The sequence below is a fragment of the Miscanthus floridulus genome, chromosome 8 (assembly GCF_019320115.1).
Source record: "Miscanthus floridulus cultivar M001 chromosome 8, ASM1932011v1, whole genome shotgun sequence".
NCBI classification, from domain to species: domain Eukaryota; kingdom Viridiplantae; phylum Streptophyta; class Magnoliopsida; order Poales; family Poaceae; genus Miscanthus; species Miscanthus floridulus.
Genome location: NC_089587.1, coordinates 16,468,399 through 16,492,645, shown reverse-complemented (window position 1 = coordinate 16,492,645; position 24,247 = coordinate 16,468,399). Strand labels below are relative to the sequence as shown.

Genomic DNA, 24,247 nt, shown 5'->3' with positions numbered 1-24,247 from the left:
GCCGCTTGCCTGTTTGTGAGAGGAGCACGTGCCCACATCTACATGCGCCATTTGCTGCTTCTGTGATGGTTGACTGTTGGCAGCTGAGTGCTGGTCCAAAATTTTCCATCACTCCAAGGCATCGAGCTCTATATGTTTTATTGTTTTAGATTTATGTTTCATCTAGTGTTGCATGTGTTTCATCTGAATGTTGCATTGGCTATACACCTCTTCCTAGGATTCCATACTTTAGGCCTTTATGTTTATATGTACGTTGCAAGTTTATGTTTCAAATGTTCTTTTAGACGTATGTTGCAAGTGTTTTATCTGAATGTTTCATATGTTGTAATGGCTATACACGTATGTTGCAAGTGTTTGTTTCAAATGTTTCATCTATTTCAAATATATATTGCAAGTGTTTTATCTGGATGTTGCCTATGTTGCAGTGGCTATACACATATGTTGCAACTGTATGTTTTAAATGTTTCACCTCTTTCAAATGTATGTTGCATCAAGTCCTTCATGTTGCAAGTGTTTTCATTAGTAGACACAGTATGTTTCATGCGTTTGAGATGCATGTTTCATTTGAATGTTGTATGTGTTTCATCTGGATGTTGCAAAAGTAGATCCGGTTTTAAACATGTAGACCTAGCCACCACCTGCATGCACGTCCACGGGCGCACAGCACAAAGCGAAGCGAGGGGCGCAGCAGCATGTGGGGGCACGAGTGTGGGTGGTCCCTACCTGCATCACGGGCACGCAACACGGAACAAAGCAAAATACATAGCAGTAGGCATGGGCTTGTGTGCGTACGTGCTAGAGCCGCATGTAGGATAAGCGAGGTAGGCGGTGGCAGGTGTTGCATGCGGTCAGACTCATCAATGATGCGGGGTGGGCGCAACAGACGGGGCAGGCGTGGGCGTCCAGACATCCAGGCGCTAGCCATGCCCTATAAATAATAATAATTTAACGTATTTGGATTCATGGATTATAACTGATAGGGGGTTCATTATACAAGCAAAATTCCTAAAATGCACATGGCTTCTTCAACTTTTTTTCTTCCAGCTAGGGCAAAATCATTTTTTCTCATACATAAAATTATAAGTTGTTCTAGCTTTTCAAAATACATAGTAAAAATCTATGTATCTAGATTCATAGCAAAAGCTATGTATCTAGAAAAAAATAGAGCAACTTATAATTTGAAATAGATGGAGTATTAGTTTCCTCTATAATCGCTTCCATTTTAACAAGACTATTCACAAGTTGTATTAGTATGGCATACATATAAAAACTTGTTTTTATACCGCCCAAACATAAAATCCACTTTAAAAGCAATATAATAACTTAAAATATGTTTTCTTAAAAACATAATAAAACATGTTTTAAGAAAAAAAAAATCACACAAGTTTGTTGCATGTTGAAACTGTGTTGATAGATTCGGGATTGTGTCGAATTGGTTTAATAACAAAAGAGTAAAAGAAGGTTAGAAACGTAATTACGAAACGATGAATTATACAACATATTTTATTAGTTTAAAGATAAAACACATACCATCCAAGTTCAACAAAGTACAAACACAACTATATGACAATGGTATATAAAAAGAATACTAAGTTATCTTCATAGTCCATCAACCTATAACATATGCCATCGTACACCAATTCCGCTTTGAGATTTGCCCATCCACATTATCAAGTACAAAAGCATCACACGCCATAACACTTGACCATCATATATAACAAATCTCATTTATAAAGCCATCTAAGAAAAAAAGAAATATCTAAGAAATATTTGTAAAATAATACATAATGCACAAATGATTTCTAATAGATAGTCCACCAAATCAACCCAGTGAACTCTTTTATGGTTAAAACGTACTACAACCGCTTTCTATCATTACAAGCATCACCTAGGTAACAAATAAAATTAACTTTCACTTCACTACTATTGTTGTTGCGGACATCCCTCTGCTCCTTTTGACTCTGACAAACAATATAACACAAATAAATTAGTGATGATTAAAAGTCTAAAAGAAGTGCTATTATAGCAGCATCATAGTATATTTACCCTTTGCTTTAAGCCTCTCAACTTCATATTGGGTAGCAAGAAGCCTATAATGATAAAAATTTAGTGAGATGATTCCTCAAATACCTTACTAGTCATAATAATAACTCATTTGAAAAATCAGACTTACATTTGCTCTAAACTACTGATACGTTCTAATAACTCCTTCTCTCTTGACGTTGCTCCTTCAATCTGCCTCGAAAAATATTTGAACCAAAATTTCAATGTGAAATGCAAGTTTGAGACAAGTATGGCATTTTTAATATACAAACACCAAAATATTGTCAAAATGGTTTCCCGAAAGTTGTAACAAGACATGGATGCAATCGTGCAAAAGCTTTGTAAATTCTAGAGTTTTTGTTGCTCCCATGCATGCAAAAATTGGGTCACACATAGCATGGTTGAACCATCGAATATATGAAGGACGATAGGTATGACTGTGAGATTAATAACAGGTTCTTACTTTGTGGGTGCATATTCCATAATACCAAATTAACTAATTACAATATAAGATTAGTATTCACTAATAAAATTTCAATTTTGCATTGAAGGTGCAAGCTAGTATGAAACACAACCAAGAAAATTAAGTTTCAGAATACTATATTAGTTAATTAGCTTAAAGGCCCAATCATTAATAACTAAAGATATCATGGTATAACAATGTATAATATAAAAAAGAAACACCTATGATAAGAAACAAAATATTATGGAGAAATTTTCTTATTTGGCCCTAGTTTAAAGTTGTCTTTCTTCCTTGGCCCTCAAACAAAATTTCTTACCCATTTGGCCTCACTTGAAGTTTCATTTTCTAATCTAACCTTACCGTCATCTCCTGCCTCTAATACCGTTAAGTGGCACATGAAATGACCAAACTACCCCTGAGACATTATGAGAAACCAAAGATCACCCAGGCAACATAACAACATAATTTTGAGCACTTTGAATCCAATTTTGACCTCAGTGTGCTCAAAATTATGTTGTTATGCTGCCTGGGTGACCTTTGGTTTCTCATAATGTCTTAGGGGCAGTTTGGTCATTTCATGTGCCACTTAACGGTATTAGAGGCAGGAGATGACGGTAAGGTCAGATTAGAAAATGAAACTTCAAGTGAGACCAAATGAGTAAGAAATTTTGTTTCAGGGCCAAGAAAGAAAGACAACTTTAAACTAAAGCCAAATAAGAAATTTTCTCAATATTATGTTATAGAATTGTACCTTGCTATAATCATGTATCACCTTAAAACGACCCTTCTGAAAAGCCGTTTTCTCTAAGTATTCATCAACATCCTTGCAAGTAGAAACTGCCCAATACACAACATCATTATTCGTCTTATTGTATATGGAAACTAAATTTAAACTTATATCTCTAATCAATGCAATGAAATATATAAATAAAAAATACATATAAATTTCAATAAAACCATATATTACATGTTATGGTAATCAATAAAGTTGTTTGTATATATAACTATATGTGAAATTTTTACTTTGAGGGTGAAGAATTTAAAACGTGCCTGATCTTGTCAGTTGCTTAGCAGGTGATATGGAATGAATTTCAAATGACTCACTGCACACAAGGCCATTAGGACTTCCTTTATCAAGCTGTTTCACACTGATAGAGGCAATTTATGTTAGGCAAAAATATGTCTTAACTATACCATAGATGAAATAATTTATTCCTGTGCAACTAAATCAAACATACACATATAAACAACCAACCCTTAAAGATATTTTTTGATAAATAAAATATGTTTATTGCAAGATTAAATAGAAATGAACTTGTTCATATTTATGTAAACAAATCATATATGCTACAATGATGTTTATAGACAAGTAAAAAAATGTTGGTATAATTGACAAACAACTAACACAGCATCCAAATATTTCTGATAAAAACCAACCTTTGAGATAAAGACATCGAACTTGTTGAATTTGATTTTCCTGAGCCATCATCACCAACATTCTGTAAATGTAGCTACATTTGTTACTAAATACATTGTGTTGTCTAGTAATAATAAATCACTATGAAACCACTTAAAATTATATTACCATTCCATCATCATTTATAGAGTGACTTTGTGCTCTAATATCTTTTAACTGGGTAGTTTCATCAACAATGTCAAGTTCAAATAGAAAACGTAAAAAGTCTTCCGCTTCATTCTCATCGGGGTACTGAAATTAAACAAATTTTTAGTGAAATGCAAATAAAAAATACATACATTATTTCAAAACTTTACTTAGTGATTATGCACGTACCAATGCCGCTTGTGCTTTTAAGTCTGCAATATCAAAATTCCACTCACTCACACCTCTTCTATACTCTTCCTGTTTCACCATAGTTTTAAAGTGAGAATTGATATATACCATCTAATAGAACATTATTATACTTATAAGATTATCAATCATCCATGGATGGATCGTAGCTTTAATTAGTAAGCATTCACTTAATAGATCCCACTTCACTATGTACCCTATTTAGTTAAAAACATAAGTGTTGAATGATAAGTTATTAGAACTTTAAAGGAAAACTAGGATTATATAATAATTATAATAATAAAATAATATGAGTGTGTAACTGTGTATTTACCTGTGATGCTTTCTCTTTGCAGTTGTCAAGAGGTTTTTTATCTGCTTGCAACTTCGCTTCATTTTCCTGTTTAAAATATACATATTGTATTATTCACAACCTACAAAATCATATCTATGCAGAAATCATTATTTTTTTACCTTTATAAACTGCATCCGCTCAGCCAATGATGGCAATTTATTTAGCATACATTTCACGGCATTATGGTCTGACCTTGCTCTTTTGAAAAATGGGTGCTTTAATAGCTTTTTTGCAGGTGGCCTCTTTGTTGGGTCTTTAATGAGACAAGTGGCAATCATACTCTTAAAAGACTACAAAACAAGATAAGAAATGAACCTATAGTCACACATAATTAATTGCCTAGAAAATGTTTTGAAATCATACGTCTGTAAACTTCTTCTCCTTCGTGTTATGAAGTGATGGAGGGGCATGTTGCAACGTCATGAGAAAAACCTGCACGGCATTTCATAAACCTCAGTTAAGCACATAATTATGATAGAACAATATAGACTAAATTAATGCAATACCTTTGCTGGAGGTTGGCTAGAAAATGGTGCATGGCCAATAGCAAGTTCAAGTGCAGTAATGCCAAACGACCAAATATCTGCCCTGTAATTTTTTAGATGATAAAAAAATCAACAACTATATATAATTAACTGTTACTATACGATGACAGTAACAAGGTAACAAGATATACTTGAAATCGTAATCCTTTTGCTCCATAACTTCAGGGGCCATCCTTTGAAGTAAAAGAAGAAGAAGTGGAGGACAACGTTAGTTTGTAAGAAAATATGAAATGCATTATACTAGAATAATTTATAGATTGCAATGTTCTGCTACCAACAAGGCGTCCCAACAAGTGTCTTCCTTTTGCCATGTCTATTGATTATTGAATCATAAAGGCTGGCGGTAACTCCAAAATCGGATAGTTTGACTCCTTTATCTTGATCAAGCAGTATGTTTCCAGCCTGTGTTCATGCATGATGAAACAAATTGAATGCCTTATTATAAAATTATACATACAAATCAAATGCCTGCTTTTTTTAATTAGTTAACTGATGCGTAACCGTACGTAGTGAGGCCATGACAAAGGATCCATACCTTTACATCCCGATGTATGTGACCATTCTCGTGAAGGTATTCTAAACCTTTCAGGGTTTCGCGCAGCACAAACGCGATGAAGTTCTCGTCGTCGAATCCTTTGGGATACGAAGACTTCATCAAGTGGTAGCACGAACCTCCAGCCATGTAGGGCATTACGATCCACAGGGCTTCACCTTCTGTAAATGAGCAGTATGCGCTAAGAAGGTTTGGATGGTCAATCATAATCATGGTCTTCACTTCCTCTGATGCATTGTTCTGCAAAACAAAAGAAAGCAAGTGAGCCAAGCTATATATTTATGCTTCTTGACTGACTCTTGAGTAGTAGCTAATATAACCCCTTTTTCTCTTCTTTGTTTTCAAGTCTAATACAATTCTTAATCTCTGGTGGATACTCCTTTATTCAATTTACGCATGTCCCAAACCTGACTACATATATAGGTATATGCTTACATATGCTACTACAAGAACTGAAGTTAACTCAAGAGAATGATGTGTTCCAATAATTAGCATAACACACAAATCAGTTAGTCACACCATAAGACAAATCAATTAGTCACACCATAAAAAAGTCTGCATGAATTTAATATACTTTGGGTGTGGGTAATTTATTCAGTCATTTTTCAATATATAATAATCAATGACTGATGACTAACCAAACAACAAGTATCGTATGAACGTACCACGTCGGACTCGGTGCGGTTCGCCATGTTCATGATCTTGACGGCGACGACCTCGCCGCCCAGCGGCAGGCAGCGCGCGCGGCGTACGACGGCGGTGGCGCCGTCGCCGATAGCCTCGAGCAGCTCGTAGTCCGCGGCACGGATGGGAAACTCCCACTTCCTGCCCCTCGGCGCCAAAAGCCCGCTCTTCTTCCCCTTCGTCCACATATTGGCCCCCTCCCCCTGTAGGCCAACCGAAGGGCGTGAGCGGGAGAGGGAGGGCGCGCCCGATCGAATCAAGAACCGATCGGTCGGATCAATCGGCCGATGGCACGCACGCACGATTCCTCCTCGGTGGGGGGCGGCGAGGGATCTCGAGGCCGCAGGGTGGTGGATCCACGGGGGGGGCTGGCGCCGCGCGAGGCTTTAGGCGGTGGGGGATCGCGCGAGGACCGCGTGCGCGCGTGCGTGCTTTCCCGTGAGCGAAACGAGGACGACGACGATGAAGCGGTGGCCGTTGCGGAGGAGCGCGATATTTATACAGTATATATCTCGGGCGGGGGCTTCCTGTTGGATTTCGGTTCGGTGGTGGTCGAGCAGATGCAGGTCGCCAACGATCGATCGGGACCTGGTAACGGCTCGGCATCAGCAGCTAGACGCCACGAACAAATAGGTGGCTCTCCATCACTCACCGTCATTGATCGAGGACTTGGAGGAGAAACATATCGGCGGGTCTGTGATGATCCGGCATTGATCAAAAGGGGATCGAGATCACGGCGGATTAACCGGGAAGCAGGGTACAGTACAGATCGCCCTCTCTCCCGGAGACCTGTGAGCCGAGCGGAGCTGGACGTGTTGCACCTGGACTGGACTCCATACACTTCACCTGGACTGCAGAATCGGGTGATTGGGTCCGGCCGGCCGGTCCGAGTAAATAAAGTAACAAAATCGTATTAGCTTAGTCACCATTGATCACGTATTAGGCTCGAGTACGTACGCTGCACCATATATGCACACACGAATACACGATCGATCATGCATGGCACGGGATCGATCATGCACACACGAATACACTACTCCAAATGATCACATGCGAAACGCGTGCTTTGCCGAGGGCCTCAGGCTTTGCCGAGGGCCAAATCTCGGGCACTCGGCAAAGACACTCTTTGCCGAGGGCCAACCACAGGAGCCCTCGGCAAAGAGGCCTTTGCCGAGGGTCCCGCCCTCGGCAAAGACAGGCCCACGGCAAATCAAATCTTTGCCAAGGGCCGCGGCCTTCGGCAAAGATGCCCTCGGCAAATTAGGCCCGTTGGATCACGAGGGCCATTCCTGTCAAGCTTTGCCGAGGGCCACCCGTTAGGCCCTCGGCAAAGGTTTTTTTTTTCTGTGAAACCAGTTTTTCGGCAAATTTTTTTTAAAAAAAAGTCTTTGCCGAGGGCCCTAGACCAGGCCCTCGGCAAAGATTTTTTTTGAACCAGCTTTTCGGCCAATTTTTTTTTATAAATCGTCTTTGCCGAGGGCCCGAGGCGAGGCCCTCGGCAAAGAAGCCCTTTGCCGAAGGCCAGGCTAGGCTCTCGGCAAAGATTTTTTTTTGTTTTTTAGCCCAGTTTTTTGTGGTGCTACAATACATTGTTTTGAACTCAATTTTAAAATTTGGGTCAATTTTGACTTTTTTTTATATATTTCCTTAATTTATTTCGTTTCTTTCATTTTTTTCGAATATGTCAAATTTAAACTGCAGGTGCATGGAATATTGCAATGTAGTGTTTCGAAAAATGTTATTCATGTTAATTGGTGCATGTTGAGTCCCTATTCACGAACTCGCATCAAATTTCGCCCATCTTCTTCGCGTAACATGACGACCGACTTGCTGGAAAAGTGTTTTAAAATTATATAAAATCCATACGAAGTCCGAAAATCACGAAACTTGGCGAGATGTCATGTTATCGCATGTGTAGGCTGTGGTAAAAAATTGAGAAGGTTTCGAGCGAGTTGCGACGTCGGATGCCTGAAACCCAGACATCTCCACATGTGATCACAAGCGGAGATGTCTGGGTTTTAGGCATCTGACGTGGAGATGTCTGGGTTTTAGGTATCCGACATCACAACTTGCTCGAAACCTTCTTAATTTTTTACCACAGCCTACACATGCGATAACATGACACCTCGACAAGTTTCGTGATTTTCGGACTTCGTATGGATTTTATATAATTTAAAAACACTTTTCCGACAAGTTTCTCTTCATGTTACGTGAAGAAGATGCCCGAAATTTGATGTGAGTTCGTGGATAGGGACTCAACATACACCAAATACCATGAATAACATTTTTTGAATCACTAAATTGCATTATTCCATCCAACCGCAGTTCAAATTTGAAATATTCGAAAAAAATCAACGAAAAAAAATAAATTAGGAAAATATATAAAAAAAAGTCAAAATTGGCCCAAATTTTAAAATTGAGTTTTCAATAATGTATTATAGCACACAAAAAAACTAAGTTCAAAAAACAAAAAAAAATCTTTGCCGAGGGCCTAGCCTGACCCTCGACAAAGAAAATTAAAAATAAAAAATAAAAAATCTTTGCCGAGGACCATGAATCTGGGCCCTCGGCAAAGGGCCCAGCCCTAAATCGAACAGCGGCCTCGCCCCGAATCCCCGCCCAAATTTCATACGCCGCTGCTGCGCGCCACCGCCGCTGCTCGCCCCGCCGCCGCCCCGCGCGGCCCCACCACCGCGCCGCCCAAGCTCACGCGCCAGCGGAAGCTGCGCCACGTCGATGTTGGCAGCGTCGACGTCGAGCCCGGGGACCTCGGCATCGACGACGACGTCTCCGACAGGTCCTCCTCCTCCTCCTCCCCGCCGCAGCAGAGGGGCCGCTCCTCCGCCTCCGAGGCCATCGGGATCGCGGTCGGCACCCCCATCTCCAGGTCCGCCAGCTCCTGGGAGGGCGGCGCGCAGCCGCCCAGGTCCGCGTCCTCGCCCGTCCTGCACCCGCTGCCGCTGCCCTCGCCCAGGCTGCCGGACCCGCTCGGGATCGCCGATGGGTGGGGCGACAGGACGACGCTCGCGGCCAGGTGCGGTGTTTTTCTGCTTCCAAAATAAATCGCCCCTTTTTCTTCTTTCGCCCAATTTAATCGGAATTCAATTCGATCGCATGGATGACTGTATGTGTAGCATGGCTCGATTTGATTGCCTGTAGATTCTAATCACGTGTGTAGGGGAAGTGCTACATTTGCAGTCAATTTGCAATTGGCATTGTAGTATGATTCCGTAGTTCCAACAATCGGTTGAGATGTTACTTTCAGCTAGTAGTTGAAAGGCGTTTATGATTATTCGGGGATCCTTAGCATTTATTGAGATGTGGAAATGTAGGAACAAAGGGGATTGGGACTGTCTCTGTACTAGAATGTTTGTTTCAACTGAATTTTCGAGCAGTTGACAATTGCTCATAACAGACATCTACTACTATTGCCCTACAGTTCACCTGTTCTGGACAGAAGTCAACGAAAAAGGGGCTCTGCTTTTTAGTTCATCATGTAATCTTTGGGGAGTCTTGCAGATTGAAGATCGTTTTTACATTTACCTGGAATACGTTCACCCGGGTTCAATTAATAAGTATGTCAAACAACATTATGGAGCAATGACAGAATCAGTTATTCGCAACTTCACCCGCCATATTCTAAGGCGTCTAGCATTTTTGCATGGCCAAAAGATTATGCATAGGTATGCAAATCCCTGTCATTGTTCAAATGCATTTTTTTTTGTGCCAGGTCAACTGGTATGTTGACTTGTGGCTTGGTTCCTAGTTCTTCTGTCTTGCTTATGAGCTTCTAGTAAACTTTCGCAATTAGCTCACCTTTGTTGACAACCATGAGCAGAAATAAAACTCAAGCCATCTTATTCAATGCCTTAGCTCACCTAGGCGAATATATGAAAAGGTGGAGGGCATAGCTTGTGTATCAAAGCTGAGCAACCTCAAACAAAAGTTTTCAAAAGAGTAACATGGAGTGCACCTCTCAGTAAGGTTTTGATTGCTATATACTAATGCATCTGCTTTCAGTTTGTGTCATTTATGTAAAAGGCAATGAAAATATACACTTGCAGGAATATCAAAGGAGCAAATCTGCTAGTTGATGTTCAGGGTGTAGTCAAATTGGCTGACTTTGGAATGGCCAAGCATGTGAGTATAGACTCATGAGTTCAGTAACATTTTTCATGTGGCACCATTGACACCATTTTCTCCTTTTACCAGTTAAGTACTGCAGCCCCTAATCTTTCACTGAAGGGAACACCATACTGGATGGCCCCAGAGGTATCTTAAGATATTCCTTGTATTACTACCAACTTTTCATGCAACTAAGTATCAATTTAATTTTCTATGTACAACATGTGACCCCCCCCCCCCACCACCACACACACACACACAAACTTTGGTCTGTATAAAATTGTAATGTTGCATAACACGATAATACTATGATTTTTATCTAACCTTACACTGTTTTCAGCATGGGTTGTCAATTACAGTGTGAACTCGAGTAATATGCTCAGGCAAGATCGTGAAAAAAAAACATTGGGAGCTCAGAAGTTCTGTACTTACTGAAACTGCAAAGTACAGTGAGACTCCAGAGCCTGTTGCATGGGCTGCTTAAAGTCAGTGTGTGCAACAAAGGAATAAGAACATATATTATGTTGGTGGGCTATGAAGCTCTCTTAACTTTGTACGAAATGCATTTGTAATCAAAATAAATATTATTTGATATATGAACTCACAAACGGGCAGTTAGTTAGGCAACCAATTGTGAGACATACAAAATAAAACAACAGTAGCTCATTTCTCTAGTTCACAGCTTGGGTGGCAGTTTTTTTTAATGAATTAGTTAGCCTTTAGTAGAAAGCCAATTTGGCTTGTCAAATGAGCCTATTACTGTATTTTGCTGCTTCATGTGTTTATTTTTAATTTTTTATATCAAAGTTAGTAAAATGCTTGTGACTAGAAATTTATTTGTACTGTTATTGATAAAATTTTTCTTTCTTCAGATGGTTCAAGCTACACTATTGAAAGATGTAGGCTATGATCTCGCTGTTGATATATGGAGTCTCGGCTGCACCATCATAGAGATGTTCGATGGAAAGCCTCCTTGGAGTGATCTTGAAGGGGTAATAACTTGAAGTATGCTTATATTTTACAATAAATTCTAGCATGTATTTGCATGACTCAAATTTTCCTAGTGTGCTTAAGCTCACTTAAAATGAAGCACTTTCCCTGTGTCATCCTTCAGTTGTGCTATCTGTGCTCCCTTCGTTACAGGCTTACGATATTTGCCCCATAGTGATCTCGGGATCCTTGACCAACCAAAATTATTGGTGCTTCTGGAAGCACCGAAGCAGTACTTGAGTCTTACATACATACCTGTTATGCTAATAGTCCTATATATATTTACATAATAGGTGAGGCCATCTGATTGCTCAAAGCCACAAGAATTGTGAAACTATCATGTCAATAACACCCACTGTTCTATACAAGAGAGGTCGAGTGTGATAAAGTTTTCATTCTCATACCTAAGGACTACCTTGATGAGGACTAGTGCTAGGTGATGTGGTTGGACTTTATTGTAATATTTGTGGTTTATGGTTCTGACTTGTGCTTGGATTTCATGAACTTGTCGTAATAAACATGTGAATGATGATGAACATGTGACTTGTTGTAATATATTGTGATTTGTGGTTCACAATTATGGTTGTCATATATTATGAGAAAATGGGTTCTGTGTGATATATATATGTGATGGTTGATATATATATATGTATATATATGAAATGCTTGTGTCGATGGAATGCAAAAAACAAAAAAAATAATTAAATTTCTGCCTCTTTGCCGAGGGCAATGACCAAGGCCGTCGGCAAAGAAGGGTCCTTTGCCGAGGGCCCTAGCAATAGCCCTCGGCAAATATTTTTTTGGGAAAAATCCTGAAAATTTCTTTGCCGAGGGCCAGGGAGCAGGCCCTCGGCAAAGGTTTTTAAAAAAAAATAAAAAAAAAACCATTTCTTTGCCGAAGGCCGGCCCTCGGCAAAGATTTTTTTTTAAAAAAAAAACTTTGCCGAGGGCCTTGGCAATAGCCCTCGGCAAAGGTTTTAAAAATAAAAATAAAAAAAATTATTTGCTGAGGGCCGGCCCTCGACAAAAAAAATTAAAAAAAAAAACCATTTCTTTGCCGAGGGTCGGCCCTCGGTAAAGAAACCGCCAACGGCGCCGGCGCCTGACGGCTTCTTTTCTTTGCGAGGGCCATCCTAGCCCTCGGCAAAGGCTTTGCCGAGTGCCTGATAAAGGGCCCTCGGCAAAGACCCCTTCGTCGTCTAAAAATTCCCCGAGGGGTCTTTGCCGAGGGCAGCCCTCGGCAAAGCCTTTGCCGAGGGTTTCTGGGCCCAAAGCATATGAGTCCAGTAGTGACAGGCCTCATGCGTTGGTAGGCCTAGTTAATATGACCATTTTAATTAAAATAGATGTATCTCTAGAGCGGTTTTCTTAACAACGCCCTCTATGAAAATGGATTTCCAAAGACGGTTCACTAGCTACTTATGGTTTATTATGTCAACTGTTTCTATAAGAAATCGGTGCCAACTATAAAAAAAAGATTTCTTTACTGTTGAGAAACCCATATATACGTTTTAAGTCGTCCTATTTTGAAATAAACTAGTGATATATTTAAGTTCCTAGTATACCATAAAAGGACCAAACATGGAGACCCATGCACACGCAATCGTACGTGTTTCGTCCACTTTAATTTGTTATATGAAAATGAATAAATCATTTTGGTTCAGAATCTAATACTTTTTTGTTATTTCCTCCTTCCATCAAGATCGAAGACATGTTGCGCGCGGTTTAGACTTTTCTGAGATGGAAACGGACGTTCAGTTTTATCACGTGCTTCAGTCAAACCGACTCTACTGAATGCTACTTGCTACTGAATGTTCAGTAATATTAGGTATTAAGTAGTGTCCAGTAGTCGCATTCAGTAGTTACTACTGAAAGTTTTATTCTGTACTAGCATATGCACGTGTGTTGTTACAGGAGCCTCGAAATTTTGAACACAATTCAATACAATAAGGATGAGAAAAAATAATGGATTATGTGCCTCAAAATTTTCAAAGCAAACAAAAATGTAAATAACAGTGCCACATTCTAAGCTACATTGATAACAGTGCCAACGAGTGTACGGCCGATAAGTTTTGCACAACTCTCTCTTTTACAAAATTTCCAAACCAATTAGAGGAGCATGGACTGTTTTAGATCATTCGACACTACAATCTATCGGGGCTTGTTTGAAACGAAGAAATAAAAAGTATAGGAATGGAAGGAAACATAGGAAACACACATGAATATAATGACAAAACAGAGAAAAAGAAAAACATAAGAATTTCATAGAAGTGGGTGTTCGAAAAACAGGAATACAAAGAGATATATCAAAGCTTCACTAATGTATTAGATGCTACTAAACAAGTAGTTGCAAGGTGCATTCATGGTACGTTGTGCCTTAATGAACAAGTTTCCATTGGACCTTGCAAAGGAAAAGAAACCAAGAGGTTGAAGTGGATTTTTAATTTCCTCCAAAACGTACAGGTATAGGAACATTTCGGCCATGTTTGGTTTATAGGATTTTCAAAGGAATTCTAAAGGAATACGATTCTTATAGTTTTAAACACTGTAGCGGTGTTTGGAATGGAGGATTCATGAGTTCCTTTCCGGAGGAAAGGCTGGTGCGCTTGTACGTTTTGGAGGAACGAAACAATCCACTGCTATCTCTTGTTTTCCATTCCTTCACTAAGTTCAAAACACTCATGCTCACTAATGCAACTTGGTGCAGGCTTTCACAAAGACAAAAAGACAAAGTATTCATTAATTAACACTCTAAAGTAGGGTCCATATGATCTGTTTGGAACATGGCTACAGTAGCCAGAACTACGGCTACAGTAGCCAGAACTAGGAATGCCGATTCCTTTAAAAATCCTTTGAAATTCCCGTAATCCAAACGCAGCCTTAATCCTAACATGTTTTGAGCCACAAAGAGACATGAGCACCAATTCGATCTGTAAAACTGTAAAATCAAAGGAAAAATGGTGAACAGTACATTTGATCGGTATGTGATCCATGAGTAAAAAGAAAGAAAACTAATCCAATTTTGCGATAACAAAGAAGATGGTTCCTACTTTGTAGGGGCTTAAGTTCACCTTCTGTGTAAGGCCAGTGTGCGCTTTGCACTTTGGAGTTTGGAGATGTGAGCATGAATATATATTTCTCTAAAAACATGGGTTACTTAATAAGCATAAAAAGTACATATGAATTCAGCAAACTCTTGTAAGAACACATTCTTTTAAAAGTCAAGATTACAATTTAAATCTTTGTTCTTTAAGTCTTCTAGCTCCGGTGACGACAAAAAATGGTGAAGACGTCATAGCCACAGAAGAGAACATTGTCGTGTTCAGCCTGGTGACATGTGCATTGTAGCTGCAGAGTGCTTTCAGCAACTTGGTGAAGACACCAGCCTTATTGCATAAGATCTTGAGAAAACAGCTCAATCTGAAACTGTCAAGATGTGCGGCATAGTGAGTCTGTGAGGATCAACGAACACTAAGGGCATGTTTGTTTCACGGGAGTAGAGATCAGAGACTACTTTTTAGTCTCTTTTAGTCCTTTTTAACCAAATAGAAGAAACTACTAGAGGGATTTTTAGTCTCTAGTTCACTAGTCCTTGAGAGAGGCTTTTTAGGGCTAATGGACCAACTTTACAGCCCTTATCCCTCCCTCTCTCTCCTCCCTCGCCTATGTCAAAAAAAGAAGAAGAAGGATATTTTAATCTTTGTAGAGCCCTTTAGTCTCTGAAACCAAATATGTTATCTAGTCTCTCTTTTAGTCCTCTTTTAGTCTCTGGTCTCTAGTCCCTAAAACTAAACATGCCTAAAAATTATGCTGCAAAGTATAGATGGACCAGTAGTTAATAGTCTTAGGTTTGCTGCTGTCATCTCTTACAAAACCCAATTTTTTACCATTTAGCCCATTTTGAAGAAAAATTACGTTTGGTCTCCTGGAAGAAGTAAACTCATCTTTGACCCTGGGGTCGGCGCCAGGACTCACGCCATAGGTCTTGGCGCCGAGGTGCCTAGCCGAGATCCTAGATGGCGTTGACGTGGCCGAGATCTATGGCGTGAGTCCTGACGCCGACCCTCAGGATCTAAAGATAAGTTTATTTCTCCTAAAGGACCCAACGTAAATTTTCTTCAAAAAAAATGGCTAAATTGTAAAAAATTTGCCTTACAAAACGAATCTTGCACCAGGTACTCTTGCGCCTCATTTTGCCACGTGGCTCCTTTTCTGAAGCGCAAGATTGTAACCAGACGGTTGAGCCGCAAGCAGATGAGCCAGCGTTTTTAGGATCTTCGTCCCAAGCGCACGCCGCGTCCCCATCATCCCACCGGCCACCGGCCATCCTCCGCCCATCTCCTGAGTCCGTCTCCCGCCACTAAACAATCACCGTCGCCACCACTACCGCACCTGCATTTTCTCCCCCGCACGGCAGCGGCGCGAGGCGCAACACCAGGCGGCAAACACGACCGCAACCGATGGCATGGGGCAATCGCACGTCTCACACGCCCACGAGCTGCTCGATAGAATGCGGGCCACGCCACCACGGCCCACGGACAACTGTTGATTACCATGGTCAGGTCAGGTGAGCCGCGAGGGACAGAACCTGCCGCGGCATCTCGCCGCCGTGGAGCCCGGCGCTCCCCATCTTCTCGCAGCCACGGCCACGCGGAGTCGAGCGCAGCCACTGCGATGAGGGGCATCGGCGACACGGTGGCGAATTGGCGATCAGAGTGGAAGCGGAGGCGACTATCCTAGCGTCTCGCCCAGCGGTGGTGCGAGTGCGACACTCGCCGAAACCACGCACGATCTAAGCATCGGAACAGCAAGTAGGCCCCTTCCATTCCATCTCCCCAGCCACCTCTTCCCTTCCGTGCTTCTATCCTCTGACTTTCCCTACAAACTCCGAAGGCTGCAGTCATAGCAACCAGAACGCATGAGCTCTAGCCCCCCAATTCCATTTTATTTTTTATAGATTGTAGTAGCAAGATGAAATTCAATCGCTCCATTGTTTTTGACACGAAATTTAATGTTGTCTGCATGCCAATTGTTTTGGCAGAATGGCTGTATGGAATATATGGAGAAGGCTCAACAGATTCACCCATCGGTTAGTCCATGTCCCGTCCAGGAGCCTGGTCCCGTGCACAAGTCGTTACATCGGTTTGATACTTGGATTGTCTTCAAAAACATATTAGTTTGATTCTCAACATTTTAACCCGTTCTATTGTAATATATTTTGATTAATCTATACTGATATGGTCAAGTCTCACTGAACAAATAGTATATATCCAAATCATTTTATTTTGATCAGAAATAATTTCTGGAAAAGTTACTTTTCCTAATTCAAGTAGTATTGTTGTAATACCCGCAATGTCACCAGTTGTTTATAGATACATATTCTGGAAAAGTTCCTTTTCCTAATTCAAGTAGCATTGTTGTAATACCCGCAATGTCACCAGTTGTTTATAGATACATATAGATACCACAATTGCCGACATAGTCCGAATATAAAGATTTTCTTTAGCGTTCTTCACGAGTTATGAATGTCCTGGTTCATGTTTTTCTAAATTGTTAAAATTATATGCATTTGTATCAAAAGTAAGTGGCATATGACATAAGCTTGTGATATCCCCTAGCCAAAAGATAATTACCAGGTCAACCTATTGTCACTTGATGAACTTCTGGGTAGTATTTTCTCCAGTCAACCGATGCTAGAATATGAAGCTGCAGGTTGTAGATGAAGTTGCATTCATAATTTATTGGAGATACAGGAAAACTAGAGGCACGCTAAGTTAACAGCAGAAGTACTTCATTGCTTACACACTCTAATCAAATTTATATTTATAGTCAGTTTGTTTTGAGTTCAGATAAACTTCTTCATTGCTTCTAAATTAATAGTCTACATTTGGCTCCACGCCTTTGGGCAATTCAATGAAATGGCACTTCTCGCTTGTCTGAATTCTAGAGGAATCTAGATGGTTTGGAGGAATGCTGGATGAATTTGTGAGAGAAAAACACTGTTCCGGATGAAAAAAATAAGCGGATCAAGCCGGGTTTAAGGGCACGCGAACGGGGGAGCTGAGTTCAAGGTTGGATGTGCCCCTGTTTTTTCCTTCTCCACATCTTGCAGTCTATTACCAAGGGGGTAAGCTTTAAGGGCATTTGGATCGTTCAGAAATGAACCAGACTGCCAAAAAGAAGACGGATAAACATCAGTAGGACATTTGGCAAACGACTTAAATTCACTGGCTGGTTGTTTTCAAAAACTAAATTCACTGGCTGGTTTCCTCTAACAAGGTAAGGGCACGGCAACACCGCGCTTGGCTTTCTAGTTCATTCTAAGAAACTTCAGAGCTTAACCTTCCAGGACATGATTAGTTGATAGCTTAAGTCTAAGAAAAATTCTGCTACATCAAAGTCAATTTGAGGAAATTAAAATTGTATTGCTTAAAGCAATTGCTGGTGGTACTCAGATACTGAGAGTGAAAGCGACTACATTAGTGTTCAGATACCGAAAGAGTAACCATATTTTTGAAAACATTATCTGAATTTTAGGTTCCGGTGATGCATAATAGCGGCTGCAGCTTTCTTCTGCTGGCGGTATTCACGACGTTTTTGTAGTAGCGCTAGTTTTTAATGTGAGCCCAGTGTGAATGTGATGCATGAACGGCTGGTGAATTGGGTAGGGCGCACGCACAAGTCGTGTGGCTTTCGATCGAAGTTTCGATGTTGAAAGGCGGCACTGCACTGCAACCAGCCAGTCACAAATCACACAGCGCGCCGCCGCGTCGGCCATCCGATTTCTTATTCTGAGTGAGGATTTACATCAGTGTTTAATTTGACACGAAAAAGAGGCCATCGTCGTCAATAACTAATTAACCCATTTGCTACGGTGAATTTTATAAATAATTAATAACCCGTCGATCCTGCCGTCAGATCGTCGATGCACGCGCGCGTGTACTACATTTTGTGGCGCCGTCGTCCCATTGGACAGTAGTACAAGAATAGCCACGGTAGCCCGTGGGCTGTCTGTTGGGCTAGCTAGCTGTTGCATGCACAGACACAGCCAGCCGCGCGCGCCTGAACCAAAACGATGAAACGCGCGCGCGCGCGGGCGCGGCTGGATGAGACGATCGATCACACCGGCGCCAGCCCGTGCTTGAGCGCGGCGTTCCAGACGACGTCGATCCGGTCGACGTCGATGGCGCCCACCTCGTGGTGGTCCCAGCCTTCGAGGAAGTGCACGACGCCGCCGGCGTGGCACGCGTGCACCACCCCGCGCTCCATCGTGTACTCGCAGGAGCCCAGGCCCTGCACGTCCTTGGGCAGCCTCATGGCGGCCAGCTTGCCGTAGGTGCAGTCCCGCCGGAAGCCGATGATGGGCGGCACCACGAACTGGTGGAAGTGCGTCCCCGACGGAGCCCACCGCTGCTCACGCGGCGACAGCCACTTGCCAACGATCCACGTCTGCACCGTCGTTACCATTATATTGCCGTTCATCATCATTAGCGTGTCAGCTCAGCAACCAGTAGCTAATACTACAAGTGCAGTAACAATGCAACGCAAAGGTTCATCGTGAATAATCTCAGATGACACACTGTACTGTACCTTGCAGTTCTGTGCGGCCTGGTACTTGGTCACCTGCATGAGGTACTGCTGGTACTCCGGCGGCGACTCCCTCTGGATCTTCACGAACCTCTCCGACGACATCGTGAGCATCTGAGATCGAGAGCATACATACACATGCGTACGCAAGAGGTCGTTACCAATGCAAAACACAGCTGATATATATATGGATGCTGATCAGAGTAGAACGTAGTACTATATGTTACCAGGACTCTGATCTTCTTCCTGCAGAGGTAGAGCGCGATGGCCCTGCCGAGCTTGGAGGTGGCGCCGGTCATGAACACTTCCTTCACGTTGCTGGGGATCTCGTTCAGGATCACGGCCGCCGTCAGCGTGTTGCCGTGCACCACCCTCACGCGCAGGTCCGGGTGCTTGTTCACGAACAGGATGCCGCCTCCGTTCAGCGCCTCGTTCTGATATGCGATATAGATGGACAGACAGACACAGTACAAAATGAGATGCCTCAAGATGAAAAACCTGTTCCAAGCTGTGATCCAAGATTCAAACATGGATATTAACTCGCGGTAGATTATTTTGTACTACTACTCCGCACTGTATATACGTGGCCCATGCTTCTCAGCTTCTAGGCTGGAATTTAACTTGCGGTAAAATTACCGCGTTAAAAGTGCGGCACGCGTTACTGCAGCTGAGTACTGTACAATTTGGATTCCGAATTTGTTGAGATTTTTGTCGTCCCTGCTGAAAACTGTATACTACTGCTCCTAGGCCGTACTGTATATGCCTGGCAGCCCAGCTATAGGCCCAGGGCGAGCACTGCGCAGCACAGAAGACACAGAGTGGCAGCGGCAGGAGTCAGACAGGAGCCCAGGAGCCCGGGCGGGCCGGCATGTCCAGTACCATCTACAGTGTGTCCAGTCCACGACACCACTCTGATTGGCGCGCTGGGATCTACGGCTCGGCGCACACGCGGCACGCCTCCACTGATTGGAGCAGGGCAAGGCAGGACCGCAATGCTGACACCTGTCACGATTGGATTCCCATGCCGCAGGATGGCTGGTTGGTTCTGGATCGCGGATTATTTTTGCTGAGAAAAATACTGTTCGACCCGTCGCGGACTCGAGGCACGTGAACGTCATGACCCTCGGCCGCACCTGCTGCCACGCGCGCTTCCCGCGATCTGGCCGGCCGGCCGGCCCGCTGGCGTCCGCGGCGGTGCGCGACAAGGACGGCGGGCCAGCGGCAGGCTCCGTCGCTTTCCCCCCACGCCAGTCGCCGCCTCGCCGAGGCCTCTCTCGGTCGACATCATATCGTCGCCATCAATGGTGGCTGTTGCCGCGCGCCCCTGGCCACCCTCTCCTCCACACACGCACACACCCGTCCCATACGGCCATGCGTTTCGTCGCGTCCTCGCGTGGCGTGGCCGTCTCTCCGGACGCCGGCCCTTCAATTCATTGCGCCCACATGCATGCATCCCCGTCGAGTACTTGATGGATGGATGCCAACACCACTCATCTCTCGCACTCGCAGCCAGTACTGTATAAGTACTGTACTGTACTGCTGCTTGTCCATACGGGTCCAACGAGTTGGACCGCAACACGTGATGGGCAACGGAGTGAGGCCCGGGTCATCGCGCGCGTCGCATGATCAATCAAAGCGCGACGAAAAAAACGTAGCAGGCAGATGGGACACAGCTACGCTAGCTCATACGTACTCCTGTACTGTAGGATTATGCATGGGTTGGAGTTGGGTGTGCAACCTGTAATAAACGAGAGCTAGTATTTTTCTTTACCAATAAATCAGTTTTAGCCGGCTTATCAGCTGATAAACCGAATAAAGCTGATTTATCGTGAGAGAAATATACGGTACCCTAACGGATAAGTTCGAGTGAACAGGGCGTGAGCTGACCTTGTTGAGCGCGGCGAGGCTGAGCACCTTGACGCCCATCCTGTCGGCCCGCAGGATGGCCAGCTCGATCTGCTTGTTGATGCCCTTCTTCGCCGCCGGCAGGAAGTACTGCACATCACATCGGCACCATTCAATTCCGGCGACATCCGAATGAAGCAGAGGAGGCCGGCGACGCCATTAATGAAACACCGTAGTACCTGGAAGCCGTAGCGGGGCACGGACCAGGTCTGGTGGAGCTGGCCACGGAGGCAGTAGAAGCTGACGACGAAGGTCTTGGAGCAGCACCACATGAGGAGCATGAAGAAGAAGGCCAGCGGCCAGAACGGGAGCAGGAAGAAGTGGTTGGCGAACGGCCTGGCGCTCAGCGACCGCAGCGTGAACGGCACGTGCATCGACGACATGATGTCCACCACGTGCGCCAGGAACACGAACCCCGGCGTGCCCAGCGCGCCGCCGCCCGGCGCGCCGTCGTAGGCCGCGCGCTGCAGCGACCACGCGCGCTCGTCCAGCGTCCCGCCCAGCCAGTCCAGCGCCGGCATGAACAGGCAGAAGTTGCCGCGCCGCTCACGGTGGTGCAGGCTCAGGTACCTGGTAGTAATTACGTACAGTAATCGTCACCAACAGGTTGGTGGTCAGAGCAAAATCCATGGCGACACAGCTTTAGGAAAAGGATGGTGACTGCCGCGAAATAAATGACACTTGCAATGCAAGGCCTTGTTTAGATTGAAGATTTTTTCAACCCGATGAATAGTAGCATTTTCGTCTTATTTGATAAATATTGTCCAATCGTGGACCAACTAAGCTCAAAAGATTCATCTCGTGATTTCCAACTAAACTGTGCAATTAGTTATTTTTTTTACCTACATTTAATGCTCCATGCATGCGTCCAAAAATTGATGTGATGGAGAGAGAGTGAAAAAACTTGTAATTTTGGAGTGATCTAAACAAGGCCCAACTATGCAAGCCTTCCCCCATTGATTCCGGTTCCTTGTCAAGCTTAGTGTCCCCCACAGCTTCATTGATTTCGGCCAGTTTTGGTCCTCCTAGAATCCTGTCGTGTCACAATGCGTACTACTAGGTGCTACAGTACACTATTAACACCCAATTGGACGTTTCTTTGTCTGCCAATCAACGTCTTTGGAGATAACAATATTTATAATAATTTTCTACAAATTTAATTAAATATTAAAACTTAATTTAATCTATAGTTAAGATTATATTCTGTTTGGAAGGAGGTAGTCTCTCTATTAAGTTTTTCTTATGGTATAGTGTACTCTTCTTCTTCTTTTTTGAGACGATGGTATAGTGTAGAGTACTCACGAAGGTGTGTAGAGGATGTATCTGAGCAGCGGGAACGCTTCGAAGACCCTGGGCGACACGACCTCGACGTTGCTGTAGCCCATGGCGCGGAGGTAGTCGAACGCGAGGGCGTGCACGTAGACCAGGCCTATGGACCCGGCCCCCACCAGGAAGGCCCCTGCCAGCGGGGCCCCCATCACCAGGGTCAGCAGCAGCACCTCCAGCGGCGTACCGAACCCGGCTGCAAGCAGCAAATGCAATGAAAGTACGTACTCCCATTATTACTGTACCGATCATCATCATAAATACTGTAATGACGAGACGAAGGAAGCATTGTTTCAAAAAACGAGACGAAGGAAGCAGAAACAGTAATGAGATCTCAATAGTAATAATGGCGCAATGATCGCCGTCGCCGCCGCACCTGTCAACGGCTGAGTGACTCCCGAGGAGTGGTGCGCGGCGTGGTAGCGGCCGAAGAGCGGGGCCCCGTGGAGGGCCCGGTGGGCCAGGTAGAAGACCGGCTCTGAGAAGCCCACATGCAGCAGCAGGGCGACGGCCCACCCGCGGGCGTCCCACAGGCAGAGCTGCCGCAGGCCCGGGAGCAGTGGGCTGTTGACCACCGTGGCCCCAATCAGCGTTTGCAGCACCAGAAAGTTGTCCCTGCGGGGGCGGGGGCCACGGTCAGGAACAGTCACTGACACGTCACAGCACTCACAAGCCGCCTCCGGGCTCCGCGGTGTCCGGACAAATACATAAAGTTACCGAATTACAGTCACTGACACGTCACAAGACTTACTGTGCGAAGAATTACAGCAACCAATGATATGCAGACTACTACTGTGCTTTTGTTATTGACGTGCAGAACTTTGATTATAGAGCAAGAACTCCCACAGTAAATTCTTTTTGTTACCTATTTATGGTGACATCAAAATGGAGAGAGAAAGTACACTTATAGAAAAAAAAACAAAACTATATTTTAGGGCTTCAAACTCCTAGGATCGACGACTCCAAAAATCAAACTGAATACTGGGAGTATACTAGAGTCGTAGAAGCTACTAGCTCAACTGCTACAGCCATCAATACAAAGTGTGCCCCATCCACACATTTTGGATGACTCCAGACTCCAGTAAATTTGTTCGCTTGACTGATAAGTCATGGCTGAAAGTATTGTTGACTGATTTATTAGGAGAGAAAAAACTATTCATTGACCGAAAAAGTATAACTTCCAAGCCAAGAACAGGCAGAAAGCTGTTTGGTGCCGCAAGACGGGAGGAAGATGCCCATGCAGCTGCAGCCAGAGACTCAAGAAGGTAACGGGTGCAGTAGTCTATACACATAGTACACTCACCAGTCCCACTCGGCGTCGATCTGCCGGAAGTCGACGCCGTCGGCGACGACGCGGCGGCGGCGGGTGAAGAAGAGCATGTTGCCGTAGGTGAACCAGAACTGGTAGGTGAGCCCCCGCGCCACGAACAGTAGCAGCAGGTGCAGCCACCAGGAGCCCAGCGCCAGCGGCAGGGCCCCCTGCTCCCGCCATTCTTGCACCACCTTCCACGCCAGAGGCCCCAGCACCGCGTACTGCATAGCATATACGTGCACAAACATGCATGTCAACAAAGAACTACTTGTAGAAATAAACAGGATTGGTTGCAAAGATGCATATATATATGCACAAAAGTGAAGGGAAGGAGACGAAGAAGGGAGAGTCGATCGTTGTTGCCTTGTAGTTGCCGAGGCTTGCCCATGGCCAGGAAGAGAGGGGAGCAGCCATGGATTATGGTTCTGGCCTTCAGAGACGAAAGAGGCCACACGGTGCACTGTCTAAAGTACTGGAGGGAGGCCAGCCGGGAGAGAGAAACAGACACGTACCCCTATGTGTAGTCGTGCTTGGCTGCTCTCTTCGTCTCTCCTCTGCCTCTGCGTTCTC

At 43.8% G+C, this 24,247-nt stretch overlaps 3 protein-coding genes across 4 annotated transcripts; 1 reads left to right on the top strand and 2 right to left on the bottom strand.

Moving 5' to 3' along the window:
• Nucleotides 1–1,713: 1,713 nt before the first annotated feature.
• LOC136471220 (serine/threonine-protein kinase BLUS1-like) lies at nt 1,714–6,977 on the bottom strand. Of its 2 annotated transcripts, XM_066468955.1 has the most exons (16): nt 6,414–6,976; nt 5,731–5,988; nt 5,470–5,597; nt 5,327–5,368; nt 5,157–5,238; nt 5,014–5,082; nt 4,770–4,940; nt 4,630–4,695; nt 4,299–4,367; nt 4,092–4,214; nt 3,944–4,005; nt 3,557–3,654; nt 3,258–3,343; nt 2,174–2,235; nt 2,047–2,090; nt 1,714–1,961 (listed from the first exon to the last, which is right to left on the bottom strand). In XM_066468955.1, the coding sequence occupies exons 1-16, from the start codon at nt 6,618–6,620 to the stop codon at nt 1,924–1,926; spliced, it is 1,605 nt and encodes a 534-aa protein (XP_066325052.1). In that variant the 5' UTR covers nt 6,621–6,976; the 3' UTR covers nt 1,714–1,923. The 2 variants fall into 2 exon arrangements, 1 of the variants encoding a protein (XP_066325052.1); XR_010761965.1 differs by lacking the exons at nt 1,714–1,961; nt 3,557–3,654 and having other exon boundaries at nt 6,414–6,977.
• On the top strand, nt 6,720–12,083 carry LOC136468626 (uncharacterized). The gene is made up of 6 exons (XM_066467126.1): nt 6,720–6,935; nt 9,030–9,466; nt 10,497–10,572; nt 10,645–10,704; nt 11,430–11,549; nt 11,701–12,083. The coding sequence occupies exons 1-6, from the start codon at nt 6,720–6,722 to the stop codon at nt 11,785–11,787; spliced, it is 996 nt and encodes a 331-aa protein (XP_066323223.1). The 3' UTR covers nt 11,788–12,083.
• Nucleotides 12,084–18,288: 6,205 nt separating this feature from the next.
• On the bottom strand, nt 18,289–24,237 carry LOC136471219 (very-long-chain aldehyde decarbonylase GL1-2-like). The gene is made up of 9 exons (XM_066468954.1): nt 24,041–24,237; nt 23,669–23,898; nt 22,742–22,980; nt 22,342–22,561; nt 21,219–21,609; nt 21,022–21,129; nt 19,362–19,568; nt 19,138–19,248; nt 18,289–18,996 (listed from the first exon to the last, which is right to left on the bottom strand). The coding sequence occupies exons 1-9, from the start codon at nt 24,089–24,091 to the stop codon at nt 18,667–18,669; spliced, it is 1,887 nt and encodes a 628-aa protein (XP_066325051.1). The 5' UTR covers nt 24,092–24,237; the 3' UTR covers nt 18,289–18,666.
• Nucleotides 24,238–24,247: the final 10 nt, after the last annotated feature.